General features: G+C 30.6%; 1 protein-coding gene across 1 annotated transcript in view; it reads right to left on the minus strand.

Annotated features, from left to right (window-relative positions):
- Window positions 1-2,688: 2,688 nt before the first annotated feature.
- The window catches only part of LOC107456102 (uncharacterized), a 35,939-nt gene continuing 20,306 nt past the window's right edge, over window positions 2,689-18,321 (minus strand). Inside the window, exons 5-12 of the mRNA XM_087161921.1 lie at window positions 18,093-18,148; window positions 16,630-16,720; window positions 13,218-13,258; window positions 12,778-12,883; window positions 8,044-8,121; window positions 5,073-5,114; window positions 4,634-4,766; window positions 2,689-2,865 (exon numbers count right to left, since the gene is read on the minus strand). Coding sequence (XP_087018047.1) covers window positions 2,705-2,865; window positions 4,634-4,766; window positions 5,073-5,114; window positions 8,044-8,121; window positions 12,778-12,883; window positions 13,218-13,258; window positions 16,630-16,720; window positions 18,093-18,148 — 708 coding nt within the window. The 3' untranslated portion in view covers window positions 2,689-2,704. The remainder of the gene's footprint in view (window positions 2,866-4,633; window positions 4,767-5,072; window positions 5,115-8,043; window positions 8,122-12,777; window positions 12,884-13,217; window positions 13,259-16,629; window positions 16,721-18,092; window positions 18,149-18,321) is intronic.

Here is an 18,321-nt window from a genome sequence, read left to right on the forward strand (position 1 = left end):
GAACAAACTGAATGATACCTCTGTACAGACATACTTAACAACGAGTGATTCTTACTGCCTGGGACTCGCCGGTGGAACCTTCCATGCCATTCAAGCCATTAATGCCAGACCGAAGAAGCTCTCTTCCGCGAAGACGAAGGAGCTCCCACCTGAGAGTAACCCGCAAACTCCCACCACTACAGATGACCAGATGAAGGAAACAGAGCCAGCAGCCGAGGCAGAAATCCTACCACCAGAGCCAATGGAATCTGAAATGACTACTAATCCTACAGAGTCAACAAAGCCAGAGCAGCCAGCTCCAACTGATATCACTGATAGTATTCCCACAGAACAACAGGATAAGCCTGAGCCAACAGTTCATCAAGAAATAGAATCACAGATAGAGGATAACACCGAACCTCCAAAAAAGAAAAGGAAGAAGAAGAATCCTCCTCCCCAACCATCAGAAAGCATGGATATTCCATCCGTTAACAATAACCCAGATCCTGTAGTCTCACCTGCAGCCCAACCAGCAGAAGAGACCACAGACAAGAAACAGACTGAGAAACTGCAAAATATCAACAGAAATCTTAAAGTTCTCATTAAAGGACTTTCATAAGATTCCAAAACAGAGACTTTGGAGAAAGAACTCATAGCTATTGGTTGAGGGCCAATCAGAGAGGAGCAGCTGAAGAAGAGGCGGGGCCAATGATACAAGCTCCTCTCCCTCTTTCTGATCATACTGCCAGATAGCCCCGAGAACAGGGAATTCTACAATATCAAGGAGATTCTCTCTACAAAAGTCCAGATAGAGCGTTTCAGAGGAGGTCGCTTTGGCATACAGTGCTATAGATGCCAAAAATTTGGCCATACTCAAAAGAACTGTTCTGCCGATCCTGCCTGCATGAAGTGTGCGGGGGATCACTTCACATACAAATGCACAAAACCAAGAAGCCTGCCAGCCACTTGCATTAACTGCAATGGAGCGCATCCCGCCTGTTTCACAGGCTGCGTTGCGAGACCAAGATGAAAGCTACTACCAAGGAAGAAAGAGCACAGGAGTGCTACTGATACTGCAAACAGATTTCTGCACGTCTTCCGGGAGATGCAGGAGCTACTTCAAAACGAGGAGCTAGTCCAGCTTCTTCGTTCTCTCCTACCTGAAAACAAGATATAGGGACTTTACCTCTCCCACAAGCCACAACTACAGCCAAGCCATCTCCACCTTTTGATAAAGACATTATTCCAGTCGCCTACGGGCACTACAACAGATGAAGAAGTGAAGTGTCCGCTTCGCGGACAGACAAAACCTCAGCCTAAGCCTAATTTCTTTCTGTTGCACTGATGAAGGTTGCCCTTTGAACATCCGAAACAACTGTCTGCATTTATAAATATTTTTGTGCTCCTAAACATTGTTTACCTTAGTTTGTAAGTCAGTACTTCTTTATTTAGATTAAAATAAATGAATGCAGTAAGAGTAATTTCTTACGGACAAAAATAGCTCACAGAAATTTATTTTGTCTGAAAACCAATTTAGTATTAGTGAGTAATTTTTTTTTTTTTTTTTTTTACACAAATTAATAATTGATCTAGATTAAATAAAGACACTCTGTGATAATAAGTTCAAAACAAAGTTTCCTTGTTCAAAAATCTTAAAAGGAACGTACTTGTAACATTTTTTCTCAATACCAATAAGCGATTTTAGAAAATTCAGCAGCTTATGACATAAATGTTATGATGGAGACAATTATATTAAGATTAAAATGGTTTTTTACTTATAATAACATCATAAAAATGTTTATTTGTTCACTGCTCAGGGTGCTAAATCAAGTTTATTTTTTAAAAAAATCGCAAAGTTTTTATTATTTTGTTAAAACAAATATTGGTCTAAATTTATTTTTGCAGGGTGGGTAGCCAAATCTTTCAACTAAAAATAAACACCTTTTAAGTACTTTTTAAACGCTCAAAATATTTTTAAGCACTATATACTATATATAATTTTCAAAAACTTTACATGATCATGAAACTTAATACATAAAGCTTCGTATTGTATTGTTCGATGGTTTCATCTTGAGTGGAACAACAAGAAAAATCAAATTTAATCCTTTTGAATCAAAAGTAAAAAAGATAATTTTAATAAATTTACTTACATTTTAATCACTTAAAAAATTAAATTTTGATGTCAAAAAATATTTTTTATAAAGAGGCAATCAGACTAAATGAATTACCAACAATAATATTTTTTAAAGAGTTGAAAAAAAAATCTAAATCAATGAGGCGAATTTTATATTTATTTGAGTCTATTTTGATTTAATGTTATTTAAAATCTAATAATATTTGATCAATGGAAACTAATTAACCTAATTAACTATGAAACATAAAGGTTTAAAAGATGTATATTGTGTTTAATTTAAGTAATTAAAATGTAAGTAATTTATGAAAGTTTATTAAGATTTATCATCCTAATTAACAGATTTTTTTAAAAAAATTTATGAGCTATTTGAAGTTTTAAAAATAAAATTTAACAATATAATATAACTATATAATATATATATGATACATATATATATATATATATAATATAATGTATATTATATATATATATATATATATATATATATATATATATATATATATATATATATATATATATATATATATATATATATATATATATATATATATATATATATATATATATAAGTAGTAATAATATGAGAATGACTTATCTCCTCCTTCTAGGACGAAGCCTTGTCTCCGTGTAGTTTAGCCTAGGCTTTTTTCTCAGCCTAGAAGATATTGGCTCTTCATCCTGAAGCTGACTGGAAGAAACTTTAACGGAGTAGAAGTCACCAAGCAACATAGCCAGTCTGGTGCTCCTGGGTTCTGAAAAAGAAATTCATTTAAAATTTTAAACAAACGTAAATAATATAAATCATATGTAGGGATATAGGAAATAGAAATAATAAGCAAGACAATACCTTTTTGTTAGTTATTATTATTATTTAAAAGTAGCTGAAAAATCTTTTTAATTTTAAGTAGAAATTTTTTTTACATCATTTCATTTTACATCATGATAAAATACGAAATTTTAACGATATTAATCAAATAGTTCACGAGGAAAGGATTTTCTAAAATATGGCTTTTATTTAAGTTACATAACCCAAACTATTCAATCAATTTAGTCCAAAAATTTTTATAATTAAAATAATAGTTAAAAACAGAGTAAAAAGTTTATTAAGATTTTAGTCCTAGAATAGGAAGATCTAATGATAATTAGTATAAAAAATTATTCATTGTTGACCATTTTCATATTGCGCACTTTACTTAAGGTAACTTGGAAGCAAAAATTAATAGAAAATGTTTAACTAAACAGGGAACAAACAATACACAAAGTTTGTTCCTTCAAAAAGAAAAAGTTACCTTTTATTCGCTACAAAATTTAATGATTAATGCTGATAATTATTAATGAGTTAATTATAAGCAGGGGCGATTTTGAGCCTAACTCAGAAATCCTGATAATTTCCTGAGAAAAATCCTTAAAGTAGCATTTCAAAAATTAATATCTTTATAAATTTAAATCATTGATATTTTCAAATCATGAAATTCTAAATAAACTATATGCAGCATAATTTAAATGAATACTAAATTTATAAGCATTCATTTTTTATTTTTTATCTCTAATCATATTTATTATTCTACCAGAAAAAAATATTTACAAATGAAAGGGATGCCAAGTATAAATTCTAGTTCTAATATTTTTAAATAAAATATACAAGAATTTTTATAAGTAAATGTGATCGATGATTTCTTGAAACTTCTGGATCTTGGATTTCCAGAAACTTACGGATCGTAGTTAGCAAAAAAGCTGGAAATCTGGATCTTTTTGCGGAGCACACTCACCTCTGAATAAGTTATTAATAAGTAATCGCTTGTAAGTAATGAGTTATTAATAAGTCACTGATTAATTAACTTAGTGCAAAAGCTCTCTTTAACTTAGTTGAATACTGGACCAAATTTTCATAAAAATTGTTTAAAATTAAAAAAAGAAAAAAATCTTGTGAAAGCAGTTATTTTAAACAGGTATCATAGCGAAATCTTTCAACAAAAAATAAACACTTTTTAAGCAATCAAAAAATATTTTTAAGCACTATATACATTAACAAAATGCAAAATAGTTTTCAAAGACTTAACATGATTATAAAATAACTAGTTTCTGACCAAAAAAAAACTCTTTTCTTGATTCTATTAGCCATTATAAAATGATCAAGAGGTTTTTTTGGTGCTGTATCAGAGGGTGGTAAATGCAGCCTGAAATTGAGAAATCTTGCAAAATGAAGCAAAATTGCACATGCAAGCATTTCATCAAACATGTAGAATGGTTGGGACTTTCCTACGCTGTGGACCGATGGTACGCCAAAATGGATAGTAGTTGAATGAATTATGAAAACGTTGGACAATGTGAAAAGCGCTCTTTTGCGTCGCGAAAATCGACAAGAAATTCTCATTCTGGAAAAGGGAAAATTAAGCACTCTTTAAAACCACCCTATGAAAGGAGCACTTTAAAGGATTTTTAAAAAGCGGAGCGCACCATGTTTAATATTGAATAAGTTAATGGCCTTTAAAATAAAATAAATAAACAAAAAAAACTTACTTCGAGTTTTGGGTACAGGAGGTGGAGGTGGGGATAAAGATGAAGTGGAATGATCCTCAACACCATCACCTGCATCACTGTCCTCTACTACTACTCCTGAAGCATCTGACTCCTGCTGTTGGTGGAGACCCTCCTAAAAATAGATTTACAGGTTATTCAGAAATATTCGGGCAACAACGGTGTTATGGTGTGTTGTATGTAATAAAAAAGGGAATTAATTTAAGAAAAAATTAGTGAAATAAAAAGATTTCGATTGAAAAAAATGAACGAACCTTAAATAGCATTTGGTTATCAGAAAAGACATAAAATAAATTCTGCCCGTTCTCAGTAAAATTGCATTCCCCCTCCGTGTAAAGCACTTTAATACTGTTTTATCAGTGAAGCTTCAGAAGCGAAAATAATAAAGAAAGTAATTTAAAACAACTTTAGAAATACTTACATTTTCTCGCTCAGGCATTTCTTCTTCCTCAACCGGGTCAACCTAAGGAAGTAGAAAATTATCATTAATAAGTATTGTACTCAAGTACTGAATAGGATATTAAATGGGATTTACTCAAATACTTAAAGTACTGGTTCATTAACTGGGGGACATTTCGTCCTCAATTTTCATAGGGTGGTTTATAAACAATTGTCATTTTACAAAGAGGATTAGCCTGCACGCAACAGCAAAAAAAGTATGAAAATCCATTGTTTACAGATAAAACTTTTCAGTAAACAATTGGCCTTTTCCCACCCTAAAAATGGCTATTACTTTTTGTATTACGATATATCTTAATTTCTCGAGATGGTAATACTAAATGGAAGACAACACAATTTTTTTTAATTGTTAAATCATTATTAAATCGAATAAATATAAGAGACACTAATACTAATGATACAGAGAACAAAAGAGATTTTTTTTGTAAGAAATAAATATTTCTTAAGTTTTAGTAATTTTAATAAATAAATTTATGAGTTGTCAGTATTTAAAAAAAAAGGCTCATAATCAACAAAAATTCGAAACAAACAAAATTCATTCGTTTGATCAAACAGTTTTGAAGAATGAGTGGACGGTCCCTGAATTCAACACAGAACTTTTACAATTTTTTAAAATTGTTTAATCAATATTAAATCGAATAAATATAAGAGACACGAAAATTTCGAAGACCTTTTACATACCACGAAAACTTGTCGAAACTTGTCGAAAAATCAAAGTAAAGAAATTAATATTTGATCATCAAATATTTGATTAAATCAAAATAATATTTGATATAAGTACAATAAACAAATAAATATTGAGCTTGTTAGGAAAAATCACGAGATATTGCAAACAAAATTTTAAGAATACGTATATATTTCTTTTTCCGCCTTGATCACCGTTATTAGGAGAGATAAAAATTTATAGGAAAACTCCCAAGTTCACATCGCCCTAATTTGTTTGAAAACCTGCATAAGTGATTGCTTCTTTCTGATTTCTTTTTTCTCAGATTTATTCATTTGCTTATCATGCTCAGTAGTCCTTTGGTTATCTTAAAAATTTATGTTATTCCAACTCGATAAAATCTTAAGATAAAAAAAAATAAAATAGGGTGAAAAGGAAAGGTGAAAAAAAAAAGAAAAAAAAAGCAGCATAAATATGAGTAGATGATGATTCATAAAATTATGTTCCCTTATTTCAATTTTAAAAAAAGAAGACAAAATCTATTAATAATGCACTTTAAAAATACTATTTTACTTATCTCTGTTTAAAGATTCAAACTGATTACCATACAATCAAGTGCTTCTTTAAAGAGAAATAAAATAAAGTGATAAAATAAACTTTGAATATTAAGTGTTGAAAGAATTGGCCCAGAATGTGAATTAAAATAAGGGCCTATGTTTCACTCTAATCATTGTTTTCAACATAATAGTTTTATTTCATTTTTAAATCTATCTTGCGTTTAAATCCTAATCGAATTTGATAACATACCGAAGTTACTGACCAGGAAAATGCTGCAAATTATCTAGAGTCATGTGATATCTCATTACAGAAGACGAAGCAATGAGATTCACCACTTTTGTTTAATTTTCTGATAACTTCTTGGACGAAAACACCATCCACTTTCCATTCTAACCAATCTCATCTCCACTGTTTTTTTTAAAAATATTTTGATCAATTTTGAGCACATTTTTTTTTATCAGAACGAGAAATTATGTCCGTTCTTAACAGTCGCCATTGTGCCTTATTTTAATATATTAAACACTCTATTTAAATATTAGATTAACATACATGTACATTAAAAGTTCTGTAAATAGTAAATAATAAATATGGCTTATAAATCCTTTTCTGTATTTGAATTCTTTTCTAAAAGCTAACTAAAACTAAAGTAGTAGTGGAATGAAAATACGCACGAGCTCAAACAGAAGAAAAATAAATTCCCACGTGCGATTTTCTTTCTTGTTGGGCAAGTGAAACTTTAGACAACAGATGGAATCTTTTTTATAGTGACTTTTACTGATGGAAAACTTTTGTTACTGCTAATCCTGGCTAAATACGGCGCTCGTATACACAGACTATTGCGTAGAAACCGTCTAAATACGGCGCTTATGCACACAGGTCATCACATGGATTCCAGCTGAATACGGCGCTCGTAGCTATAAGACTTTTCGATCTCGAAATAAATTTCAAAAAATGGAAAATAAAAAATGCTTATTTGGTATATTCACCTATGAATTAATTTATGGTAATTGCTGCAATTTTGTTAATATTGTATAAATTAAAAATAATGGAACAATTTATCAACGTAGGATGCCACAATTCAATATAATAAATACTAAACTATATTTAGCATAGATGAGAGAACTGTTGTATAATGCGTAGTCACGGTTAATTACTTTTTGTTTTCGAAAGTAATAGAAGCAACAATAATTAATTCTCATAAAAAAGAATTTTTATTAGGAATTAAACGGCGCTGCCTGGCTAAATACGGCGCTCGTATACACAGACTATTGCGTAGAAACCGTCTAAATACGGCGCTTATGCACACAGGTCATCACATGGATTCCAGCTGAATACGGCGCTCGTAGCTATAAGACTTTTCGATCTCGAAATAAATTTCAAAAAATGGAAAATAAAAAATGCTTATTTGGTATATTCACCTATGAATTAATTTATGGTAATTGCTGCAATTTTGTTAATATTGTATAAATTAAAAATAATGCAACAATTTATCAACGTAGGATGCCACAATTCAATATAATAAATACTAAACTATATTTAGCATAGATGAGAGAACTGTTGTATAATGCGTAGTCACGGATAATTATTTTTTGTTTTCGAAGGTAATGGAAGCAACAATAATTAATTCTCATAAAAAAGAATTTTTATTAGGAATTAAAGAGTTAAATGAAGTAGTATAAAAGGCACTAGGTAAGTGGTTTATGATACTTACAAGAGATGCTGGCCTATCGGGAGAGTCCAGTTCATGGTCTCTGTTCCTGTTTGAAGGACCAGGTTCCTGAAGGTCAGCCTAAAAAAAAAATTTTTAAGAAAATACATAAAAGCTGTATATATAGTGGTGCTTATATTACTACAATTATTTAATTACAATTCACTAAGACGTGTTAGCTCTTGCTACTCAATCTAAATAGCACACAACGTCGGCCTGTATACATACGACTGCTAATGGCAACACAGGAGCGATCACGACCGTCGTTAACTTAATAGATCTCGCACGATAAGCACTCAAAATCCTGTGATCTTAATACAGCTCTCCCGGCTTTTCAGTGAATCAACTAGTAGTATCTGTTCATCGAAATCTGTCGCAGGTAAAATCCTGGTGGGGGAGTATTGTAGCGTGTCTACCACCAATTTCCAATTCACTGGTATAAAATACATGTTAACTCAATACCAGGTTTAGGTAACTTTTCATAGATAACGGTTGATATCATCCGCAAAAGAAGTCAAAATGCTTAGGGGCCGTTCAAAAAGTACGTACATCCCGAAGGGGGGGGAGGGGATTTGCTATTTTGTACGGTTTTGTATGATGGGGAGAGGGGAGGTATTATACAAAGTATGTACATAAAGTTGGGTGTTATTGTTTAAATAATTTAAATTAATAAATTATATTAAATAAATATTTAATTTTATTTAAAACATAATTATTTAAATTTTTATGAAAAAGGGGGGTAGACTAATAAAATGTACGTACTCTAAAGGGGGGGGGTAAGACCTTGTGTACGGTTATGTACGAAGGGGAGGGAGGGGGTTAAAATTTCTCCATTTTTGGGTACGTACTTTTTGAACGGCCCCTTATCAATATCATCTCAAGAAATATCCCCCCCCCATTGTGTTCACTTTTTGCCAGTTTAAAATTGGGCAAATACTTGTATGCGCAATTTTTTTTCCAAATGCGTAGTAAAATACGAAAAAAAAAAGTCGAAACATTTCAGCAGAGGAATTATGGGCCTTAATCAGATTTAAAAGCAGCAGTATTTTTCAAACCACTTTTTGAGAACAAGTCAATCAACTTTGTTCATTTAGTTATTTGAATTTTGTCAATTAAATTTACTTAGATTAAAATGGCAGAAAAAAACGTATGCCTCACAATTCAAAATTATTATTTCATGAATAAAAAAACAAAACATAATTAAGAAAATTTAACATGGATCTTCGGTTAGATGAGTTTCGCACTATTGTCAGGAGTCTGTTTAGAAGAAATTTGGGTCCGTTAACGGACCCTTCACAAAATATCTTTTCATAAAAACGGACCCTTCACAAAATATTTTGACTTAAATTATTTTGTGAAGGGTCCGTTTTTATCTTTTAATCGGACCCTTCACAAATTTGTTTATCTTCATTAATGTTTTGTAAATCGAATAAACCCTTCCCAGGAAGGGAGGGGGGGGGGAGAAAGAGAAATGTAAACGAAGTAAATTTTGTCTTCGGCAGAGGATTCTTCCTTTATTCGTCCGAAATGAATATTCTGCGTTCAGCAGTATAGGCTAAATACCAAAGATTTATATGTTGCATCGCTAATTTAGAACTGCAATTGCTGTTTATTTTTTAAAATTTAATTTTATTTAATTATAATTTTGCAGTGTTGAGCATAATCTTGTATGTCTTTACAATTTAAAAAGTTTTATTTGTAATAACGGACCCTATTTGCACAAATTCACAAAAGCGGACCCTGGTTGAAAAAATGTGTTTTAACGTTTATTTTATATTCACAAATTACAAGTCATTTTTTTCACAATTTTACAAAAACGGACCTTTCACAAAATGTCTGGACAGACCCCTGATTGTGTACACAAAATTTCCGATTAACACTAAAAATACCAACACTTAATATACACCTATCTCTATCATCAAATGACCTTAATTTATGTTTCTTAATGAAAAAACTTTCTTAGAATAAAACAAAATTGTATATTGCAAATTTTTGTGAATTACAAACACAAAGAATAAGAATTTTAAATTTATTGCTCAAAGCATTGCATATTTTCTGCAAACTTATTTCTTCTAATTATTATTATTATTTCTAAGATTCTTATAATTATAAGAATATATAAGAAATACAATTCTGATATAATTATCCTTATAATTAATATTATTTCTTCTAAGAACTTGTGCTGTTTAAGATTGTTTCGACATTTTTCTGGAAAAACAGTTAGTTAGAAATGAAGTAAAGCTATCAATATAAAATGAAGCTACTTACCAAAACATTTAACTTTTGTCACTTTTTCTGACACAAAAATGCCCATCTAAAATTTTAGGTACTTTCTAGAAATTTTATTTTACAGTTATTCTGATTGAACTAACTAAGTAACACTCTTTGCAGAAATGTGCAACTCATCGAATGCAACACGTTGAACACGCATTACATCGTCATTTTTGTTCTCCCGCTCAAATGACCGGTTGTGGCAGAAATAGATATACGACAAGTATTATTCGAAACATGTAAAACATAAAAAAAAAATAATTATAAATTATTAACTTTATATAAAAAAGAAAGATTTTGTTAGAAAAAGTCATGAAGTCAAACATGCAAAAACGATAAGATAAGAGCATTTTTGATGCCAAAGTTCTTGAACGGTCATTTGACCAGTAAGGAACGTTTATTGTTAACTTAAAAACTCCTTTTTTTAGGGTGTATTTTAACTAGAAAAACTTCTTTATTGGCACTACAGCCCAGGGTGTGCCTTAGCCTGTCGCACAACAATTCGCCAGGCAGCTCTTTCCCTGAATTTGGTCTTCCAATTGGAGATCCTTAAACCATTCCAGACACCCACCATCCATCCACCTTTTCTTTAGTCTGCATCTCGCCCTATTGCAATGCAAGATCTTTACCACTCGAGGTAATCTGTCAATGTGACATGAAATACTCGGTGCTTTGGTGAATTTTACAATATTTCTATGCTTAATAAGAGCTTCCAGCTCATCATTAGTTCTTATCCATTAATAATTAATAGTTAGCTGTAATTGTATTGGGCCATAAATTTTACTTTCATTTTAAGTATATTTTGCTTTAATAAGTCTTTTTGTATCACAGTCCACATCTCGCAGCCATGTTACCACGGGAAGGATGATTATTACGTATATGTTTAGTTTAATTGCTCTTAGGATCAATTTTATTTCTTTTTTACGTATGCTGTTAAAAAAAAAACGCTTTGGTCCTCTTTCCGAATTTTAAGAAATTTCTTCTGAAATTGTATTTGAAGTGTTTATAATTGAGCCTAGATATGCAAAGCTATCCACGGTAGCACATTTAAATTTATCAACATTAAGAAATTCACTATAGTTCTTAGTAATATTAGTTTTTTTTCTTCATATATATTTTATTTTATTTTATTTTATAACCGTCGTTGAACAGCCGACCCAACTTCATGGGTTTACGACTACTAACGTTCAACTCCGTAGCCTTGTAATTTTGAACCAATCCAGAAGACAAGGAAACTCCTGGATCAGTACCCCCAGAGGTATTGATTTGTTGTGGGAACATGGAGGACTTTGAGACTCGACAGATTTAACGTGCATCAGTCACCATTTACTACACGGGGAGTCTTCGGCCGGCGAGGATCGAACCCACGACCGGTTATGCTTGCTACTTCTATTAGCAGGGGTCTGTCCAGACATTTTGTGAAAGGTCCGTTTTTCGTGAAATTGTGAAAAAATTACTCACATTCTTTCAACCAGGGTCCGCTTTTATGAATTTGTGAAAATAGGGTCCGTTATTGCAAAAAAAGACTTTTTCAAGGACTTTTTAAATTGTAAATAGAAACAAGATTATGCTCGGCACTGTAAAATTATAATAAAAAAATTAAATTTTCAAAAATAAACAGCAATTGCTGCTTCTAAATTAGAGACGCAACATTTGATATTTAGCCTATACTGCTGAACGCAGAATATTCATTTCGGACGAATAATGGAAGAATCGTCTGCCGAAGACAACACTTAATTCGTTTACATCCATCTTTCCTGTTTTCTGCCCTGGAAAGGGTTTATTCGATTGACAAAATAATAATGAAGATAAACAAATTTTTGAAGGGTCTGTTTTAAGTTAAAATATTTTGTGAAGGGTCCGTTTTTAAGTTGAAATATTTTGTGAAGGGTCCGTTTTTAAGTTAAAATATTTTGTGAAGGGTCCGTTTTTATGGAAAGATATTTTGTGAAGGGTCCGCTAACGGACCCAAATTCCTTCAAAACAGACCCCTGATTAGTTTTTGTGGATGCAATTAAATCGTTTAAAATTTTCGCCCAGTATTGTTATGTCATCAGCAGAGGCACAAACTACGAGTTGTTTTACTGGTAGTTAAGCCGCTAATTTTCTAATGACGGATTCAAGTACTGCATCATCAGCAAAAGCACTCATTGGGGTCTCTGAAATCTGATTTCTTTATGGCGGATTCAAGTACTAAATCGAAAATTAGAGGCTATAATGCTATCTATCCAACACCCATATTGATGTCGAAAGTTTCTGAAAAATCATTTTGTGCAGGAAGGATTACTTTAGATTCTATTTGATAAGGTGTTTAGATCCAAATTGATTTAAAATTTTGGCTGAGTTAAAGATACCAATCAAATGAATCCAAATGACTTAATTTACTAATTAAATTTAATATCTATGCAACGTTTTACATGGCTCATTCGGTAGGGCGCATCCGTTTAAGAAGAGAAAAAAAATTACCTCCAGCCTTGACCTTTCTTGTTGTATAGCTTCTAGAATGGCAGACCTTTGTCCACTGCCCCAATGTCTCCGTTGCATAATCGCCATGTGGACACCGAACGCGCCCCTGAAAACATCATGTTTTGTTAAAATGCATGTTTATCATGCTCGAGTACATTGTATTATAAACCTAATAAAATTGAACCAACTCTCAATAAGTATGAAATGTCAAAACGATCTAATTTAATACAAAATATTAAGATTTAAAGATTCAAATATGACAATGACTCCTGAACTCCAAAAAATATAAGTCTAAAAATAAAATTATTAACTTATCACACTTTATAGACTTTTGAAATGTACTCAGCATTAAAAACAAAGATTTATGTCTGTTGAAAAGAGTTTATTTGAGAATATTTCTAAGTTTCCAGCATTAAAATATTAATAATAAATCTACTTACAGCTCTTCATATTTTCTCCTAGCGCGCTTCACTCTACTCTCCTGAAAATTAAATTGAATTTATGTTAGAAAATTATTATAAATAGATTATTATTTTTCACTGCTGAAAAAGACACATTGCTTTCTCGAGAAATTAAGTAGTTGTTGCACTATATTGCTATTCGCGTGCTCTTGAATAAAATTATTTTTGACAGTTAATTAGATAGTAATCAATGCATCTGTATCAGGGTTGGCAAGTTTTTGACACATGACGGTTTTTACCGGTTTATACCATGGTTTTTATCGCCATGTCAAAAAACCCTCTGTCAAAAACGTCGAAAACTGTCAAAAACCCATAGTTTTGTTAAAACTGTATTTTAATTTGAGTTCAACTGCTTATGATTTAAAATTAATTCATTTTTGAGCAATAAAATTAGAAAAAAAGTTGCTAAAAAATATTTAAGAACAGATTTTTGCATTTTCCCAACATGATTATATCAAATCATACTATTTGAAGTAAAATATTAGGATACTAAATAAAATTTTCAACATTTCCAAGCATCATTTTGTTTGGCATAATACATTACTGAAGAATGTCTAGTCATTCCTGACTTAGAATTTGTTAGTAGTTACAAGTTTTGAAAGTTTTGTTTAGCTTATTTCTAATATTTAAGAAATGCCAAATTTTAAATTCTTCTTTTTAGTTCTTGAATTTATTAATAGTTTCAAGTTTTATTTGTTTATTTCTAACAATTAAGATGTGCAAAATTTTGAATCCTTTGCAAATCAAGCTATAATGATAAAAGTTAGGTATCGCTGTTTTCAATAAGTATGTTACAATATTTCTGTATGAATGTATATCCTTCTATAAGAATACATGTATATAGTTGCAAAATCAATAGCAATCATTTACAACATTCATTTATAAAGGCAATTAAGTGAAAATAACATATTGTCCGCTATATGCCATAAATTAAAGAAAACAGTATGTTTTTGACGGTTTGGTTTTTACCACTGTCATGTCAAAAACCAGTTTTTGACGGCAAAAACCCAACCCTGAATCAAGGGGAAGAATGGTTTATGTACTGATTATGCTGATTTGGAAAAAAAACCGAACATATGTTTATCTTCGTTATTGTTTTGTTAATCAAATAAACCCCTCCCAGAAAGGAAGGGGAGAAAGACGGATGTAAACGCACTAAATTTTGTCTTCAGCAGACGCTTCTTCCTTTATTTTTGTCCGAAATAAATATTTTGCGTTCAGCAGTATAGGCTAAATACCAAAGATTTGTATGTTGCACCGCTAATTTAGTACTTGCAATTGCTGTTTACTTTTTAAACCTTGCTGTTTACCTTGAAAAAGTTTTTTTTTTTTACAATAACGGACCCTATTTGCACAAATTCACAAAAGCGGTTGAAAGAATGTGACTCAACGTTTATTTTATATTCACAAATTGTGAGTCATTTTTTCACAATTTTACAAAAACGGACCCTTCACAAAATGTCTGAACAGACCCCTGTATATCATAAACTACCAAAATTGCATTCATCCCCTATTTCGTTGAAAATAAAAACAAATTCAGCACACTTAAAACCAAGCAACTTAAACTACACAAAGAAACCAAAACAAAGTTTAAAATATATCTAATAACTAAATTTTGGCTTCAAATTTGCAGAAATGTCATAGAATTTTCTCTGAAGACTTACTTATACATAGAAAAGTGTTATCTTTCAATTAGTTTTTCCTATTAAAACCTTTATTCAATTTAAAAACATTAAATGTTAAAAAAACCTTTTTATGCTGAGCGTCAGTTTTCATGATTTCAAGTGTATTTAGGTAGGTAAATTGAGAGCCCTAAAGAGTCTTTGAGGTAATTAAACGCAGATCATTTCTTATTATTATAATTATTATTATTTTATATCAAATTGTATTCTGAGTTATATGAAGCTTAAAGCAGGGGTCTGTTTAGAAGAAATTTGGGTCCGTTAACGGACCCTTCACAAAATATCTTTTCATAAAAACGGACCCTTCACAAAATATTTTAACATAAAAACGGACCCTTCACAAAATATTTTAACTTAAAAACGGACCCTTCACAAAATGATTTTTCTTTTAATCGGATCCTTCACAAATTTGTTTATCTTCATTATTATTTTGTTAATCGAATAAACCCTTTCCAGGGCAGAAAACAAGAAAGATGGGTGTAAACGAATTAAGTTTTGTCTTCGGCAGACGATTCTTCCATTATTCGTCCGAAATTAATATTCTGCGTTCAGCAGTATAGGCTAAATACCAAATATTTGTATGTTGCATCTCTAATTTAGAAGGAGCAATTGTTGTTTATTTTTTAAAATTTAATTTTTTTAATTACAATTTTACATTGTTGTGCATAATCTTGTATGTCTATACAATTTAAAAACTCCTTGAAAAAAATTTTTTTTTGCAATAACGGACCCTATTTGCACAAATTCATAAAAGCGGACCCTGGTTGAAAGAATGTGAGTAATTTTTTCACAATTTCACGAAAAACGGACCTTTCACCAAATGTCTGGACAGACCCCTGCCTAAAGAGTCTTTGAGGTAATTAAACGCAGATCATTTGTTATTATTATAATTATTATTATTTTATATCAAATTGCATTCTGAGTTATATGAGGCTTAAAGGAAGTTTCATTCAAATTAAAGGAAGAGATAATTTTTAAGCCATCTCGAAAATAAATGAGATACCGCTACAACTCTTTCTTTTAAAATTCCTCAAACCATTAAAAGTTCCCATAATTATTTTGCTTTTTAGTGCAGAAAAAAAAAAGGATTTAAACAGAAAATAAAAATATCTAAACTCAATTCAAGTACCATTCTGATAGTGAGTGGTTTTATTAAAGAAAAGTATAATTTTGCACTTATAACAAATGCATCTGACATATCTATTTAGATAAGTGAAGTATTGTATTCTGTGTGCTCTCATTAGAATTGAGGTTAAACGTGATTCATTGGAAGAATCAGTTTAATAATATTTGCAAGAATTTTTATGTAAAAATGGGACAATTCAGCGTTTTTAAAAAAAAAATTTCTTGACTAGTAATTAACCAGTCTCCGTCAACAAGATGGGGAAATTAAGTTTTGATAATAAGAATGGAAGCTTTCATGGAATAAAATTGCGACAGTTAAAAAAAATTGAATTTCAATAATTCAATTAATTCATCAAATGTTCATTAACGAATTTGGGATATGCTTTCCTGAACTCTAATGAGAGAATTATTATCTAATTTAATATCCGTTTAGTTTCTGTAACAAACAGCTCTTGGTCTTTTTGCAAGATGTATTTCAATGACAAAATTTCTAGGACCACTATGCAAACAGCATGCTTGAAGAGACACCTTCGCAATTTCCTAACAAATAAAGACAACTCAAAGAACAACAAAAGAAAACTCACCTCGTCAGAGGGTGAGGAATCATCGCTCGATGAATAACGCCTTTTGCGGCTTCCAGATGAACAGCATGAACAAGTTGGGAGAAGCGGCTCGCTGAAAGAACAAAAATATTAATTTAAAAATCGTGCATACCAATCAGTAGAGTACCTTTAAAAGTGCCCATGAAGTTTCAGAACGCATAAAATTTCAGTCTTCAGTTTGTAATAAAATAAACACAACACATTTATTTGCACAGATTTATATGCATAAATAATACTAACAAGGACTAAACCTGTTACAATATCTAGACATCTTTAAATGAAAGGTATTAAAGAACAATTGAAACTCTTTTATCTTGATGAAGGTAGAGATCAGTAACAGTTTAAAGCGATTTTGGAATTATTTTGGAATTATTATTAATAAAGATTATTTCTAAATGTCACTTGCCAGGAAAGGCAAAAGAAAAAATTATGATTTGAATTTTTATTTTTTAACTTAAAGCGAGTTATTTCCGAACATGCAATTTGTGCGAAAATAATAAAAAATTTTAAATACTTTTTTTGTGATTTATTTTTAAGTATTGACTATCCATTGTTGTAATTTTTTTTTTTCTTAGTCTCGATTTCTCTCTTACATAACAGCCAGCAATTAAGTTGATTCCAAAAATAATGAAATATTACCAGATATAAAACTGTGCATTTATATAAAGTTTTTTTTTTAAAAATGTCAACACAACAGAAGAAATAAGCCGTTCCCTGTTGTATGCTTTATGTATAAAAGATAAAAAATAAAAAAAAAATTATTGTCTCAACTTTTCTATCTCGCTTTCTTTTTCTATTGACTAAAGTGACATTTCAAGTGATTCATCAGCCTGACGACTATTTCTGAAGTTTAAATGAATTTTCTTCCACTGAAATGGCAAGAATATGACTCCTCTTGAAATTATATGAAGCGTAGAAAAATGTACAAATCAGACAGAAAAAAAACGATTATTTGTGGGAGAATTATTAATTATGGTAGCAAAAAATACCATGTTAGTCGATCTGCTGATCACTGAAGTGAAACTAAGGGGTTGCTAAAAGAGCAATTTTTAAATTTTTTACTTAACGCCAGTTATCTTCGAAAATGCAATTTGAGCGAAAACTATCAGAATTTTAAATGTTTTTCTTGATTTCTTTTTCTGCTTCTAAGTATTGACCATGGTTGTGAAAATATTAATTTTTCTTTGCCTCAATCTTTCTTACTCGATCGCAATTAAGTTGGTTCCAAAAGTAATAATAAGAAATTAAATATTACCAGATATAAAACTGAACATTCATATTGAAATTTTAAAAAAAACGAAACAAAACATAATACAAAAATGGTTTTTTTCCACATATGCATAATCATTTCTGAAATATTTTTAATATTAAACATAAAATATAATATTAAACATAAATTATAAATCTTACAATAATAATAATACTAATTATAAATAACTACTTACTTCATTCGTGATGGGCCTGCTTGACCCACATTTTCAAAGCGCCTAACGCCCCTCTTCTGAAAATTAAATTTAATTTTTATTAGAAAATTATGTATATTTTTTAAATGAATTATTTTTCACTACTGAAAAATATTGCATATAGAAATTAAGTAAATTTTATTCATTTGTTACATGTTCTGATGCAACCACATGTTGCTTTCTACTTGCACTTGAATAAAATTTACAAGTT

The sequence above is a fragment of the Parasteatoda tepidariorum genome, chromosome 4, assembly GCF_982258835.1.
Source record: "Parasteatoda tepidariorum strain Cologne lab strain chromosome 4, Ptep-v5.0, whole genome shotgun sequence".
Classification (NCBI taxonomy): domain Eukaryota; kingdom Metazoa; phylum Arthropoda; class Arachnida; order Araneae; family Theridiidae; genus Parasteatoda; species Parasteatoda tepidariorum.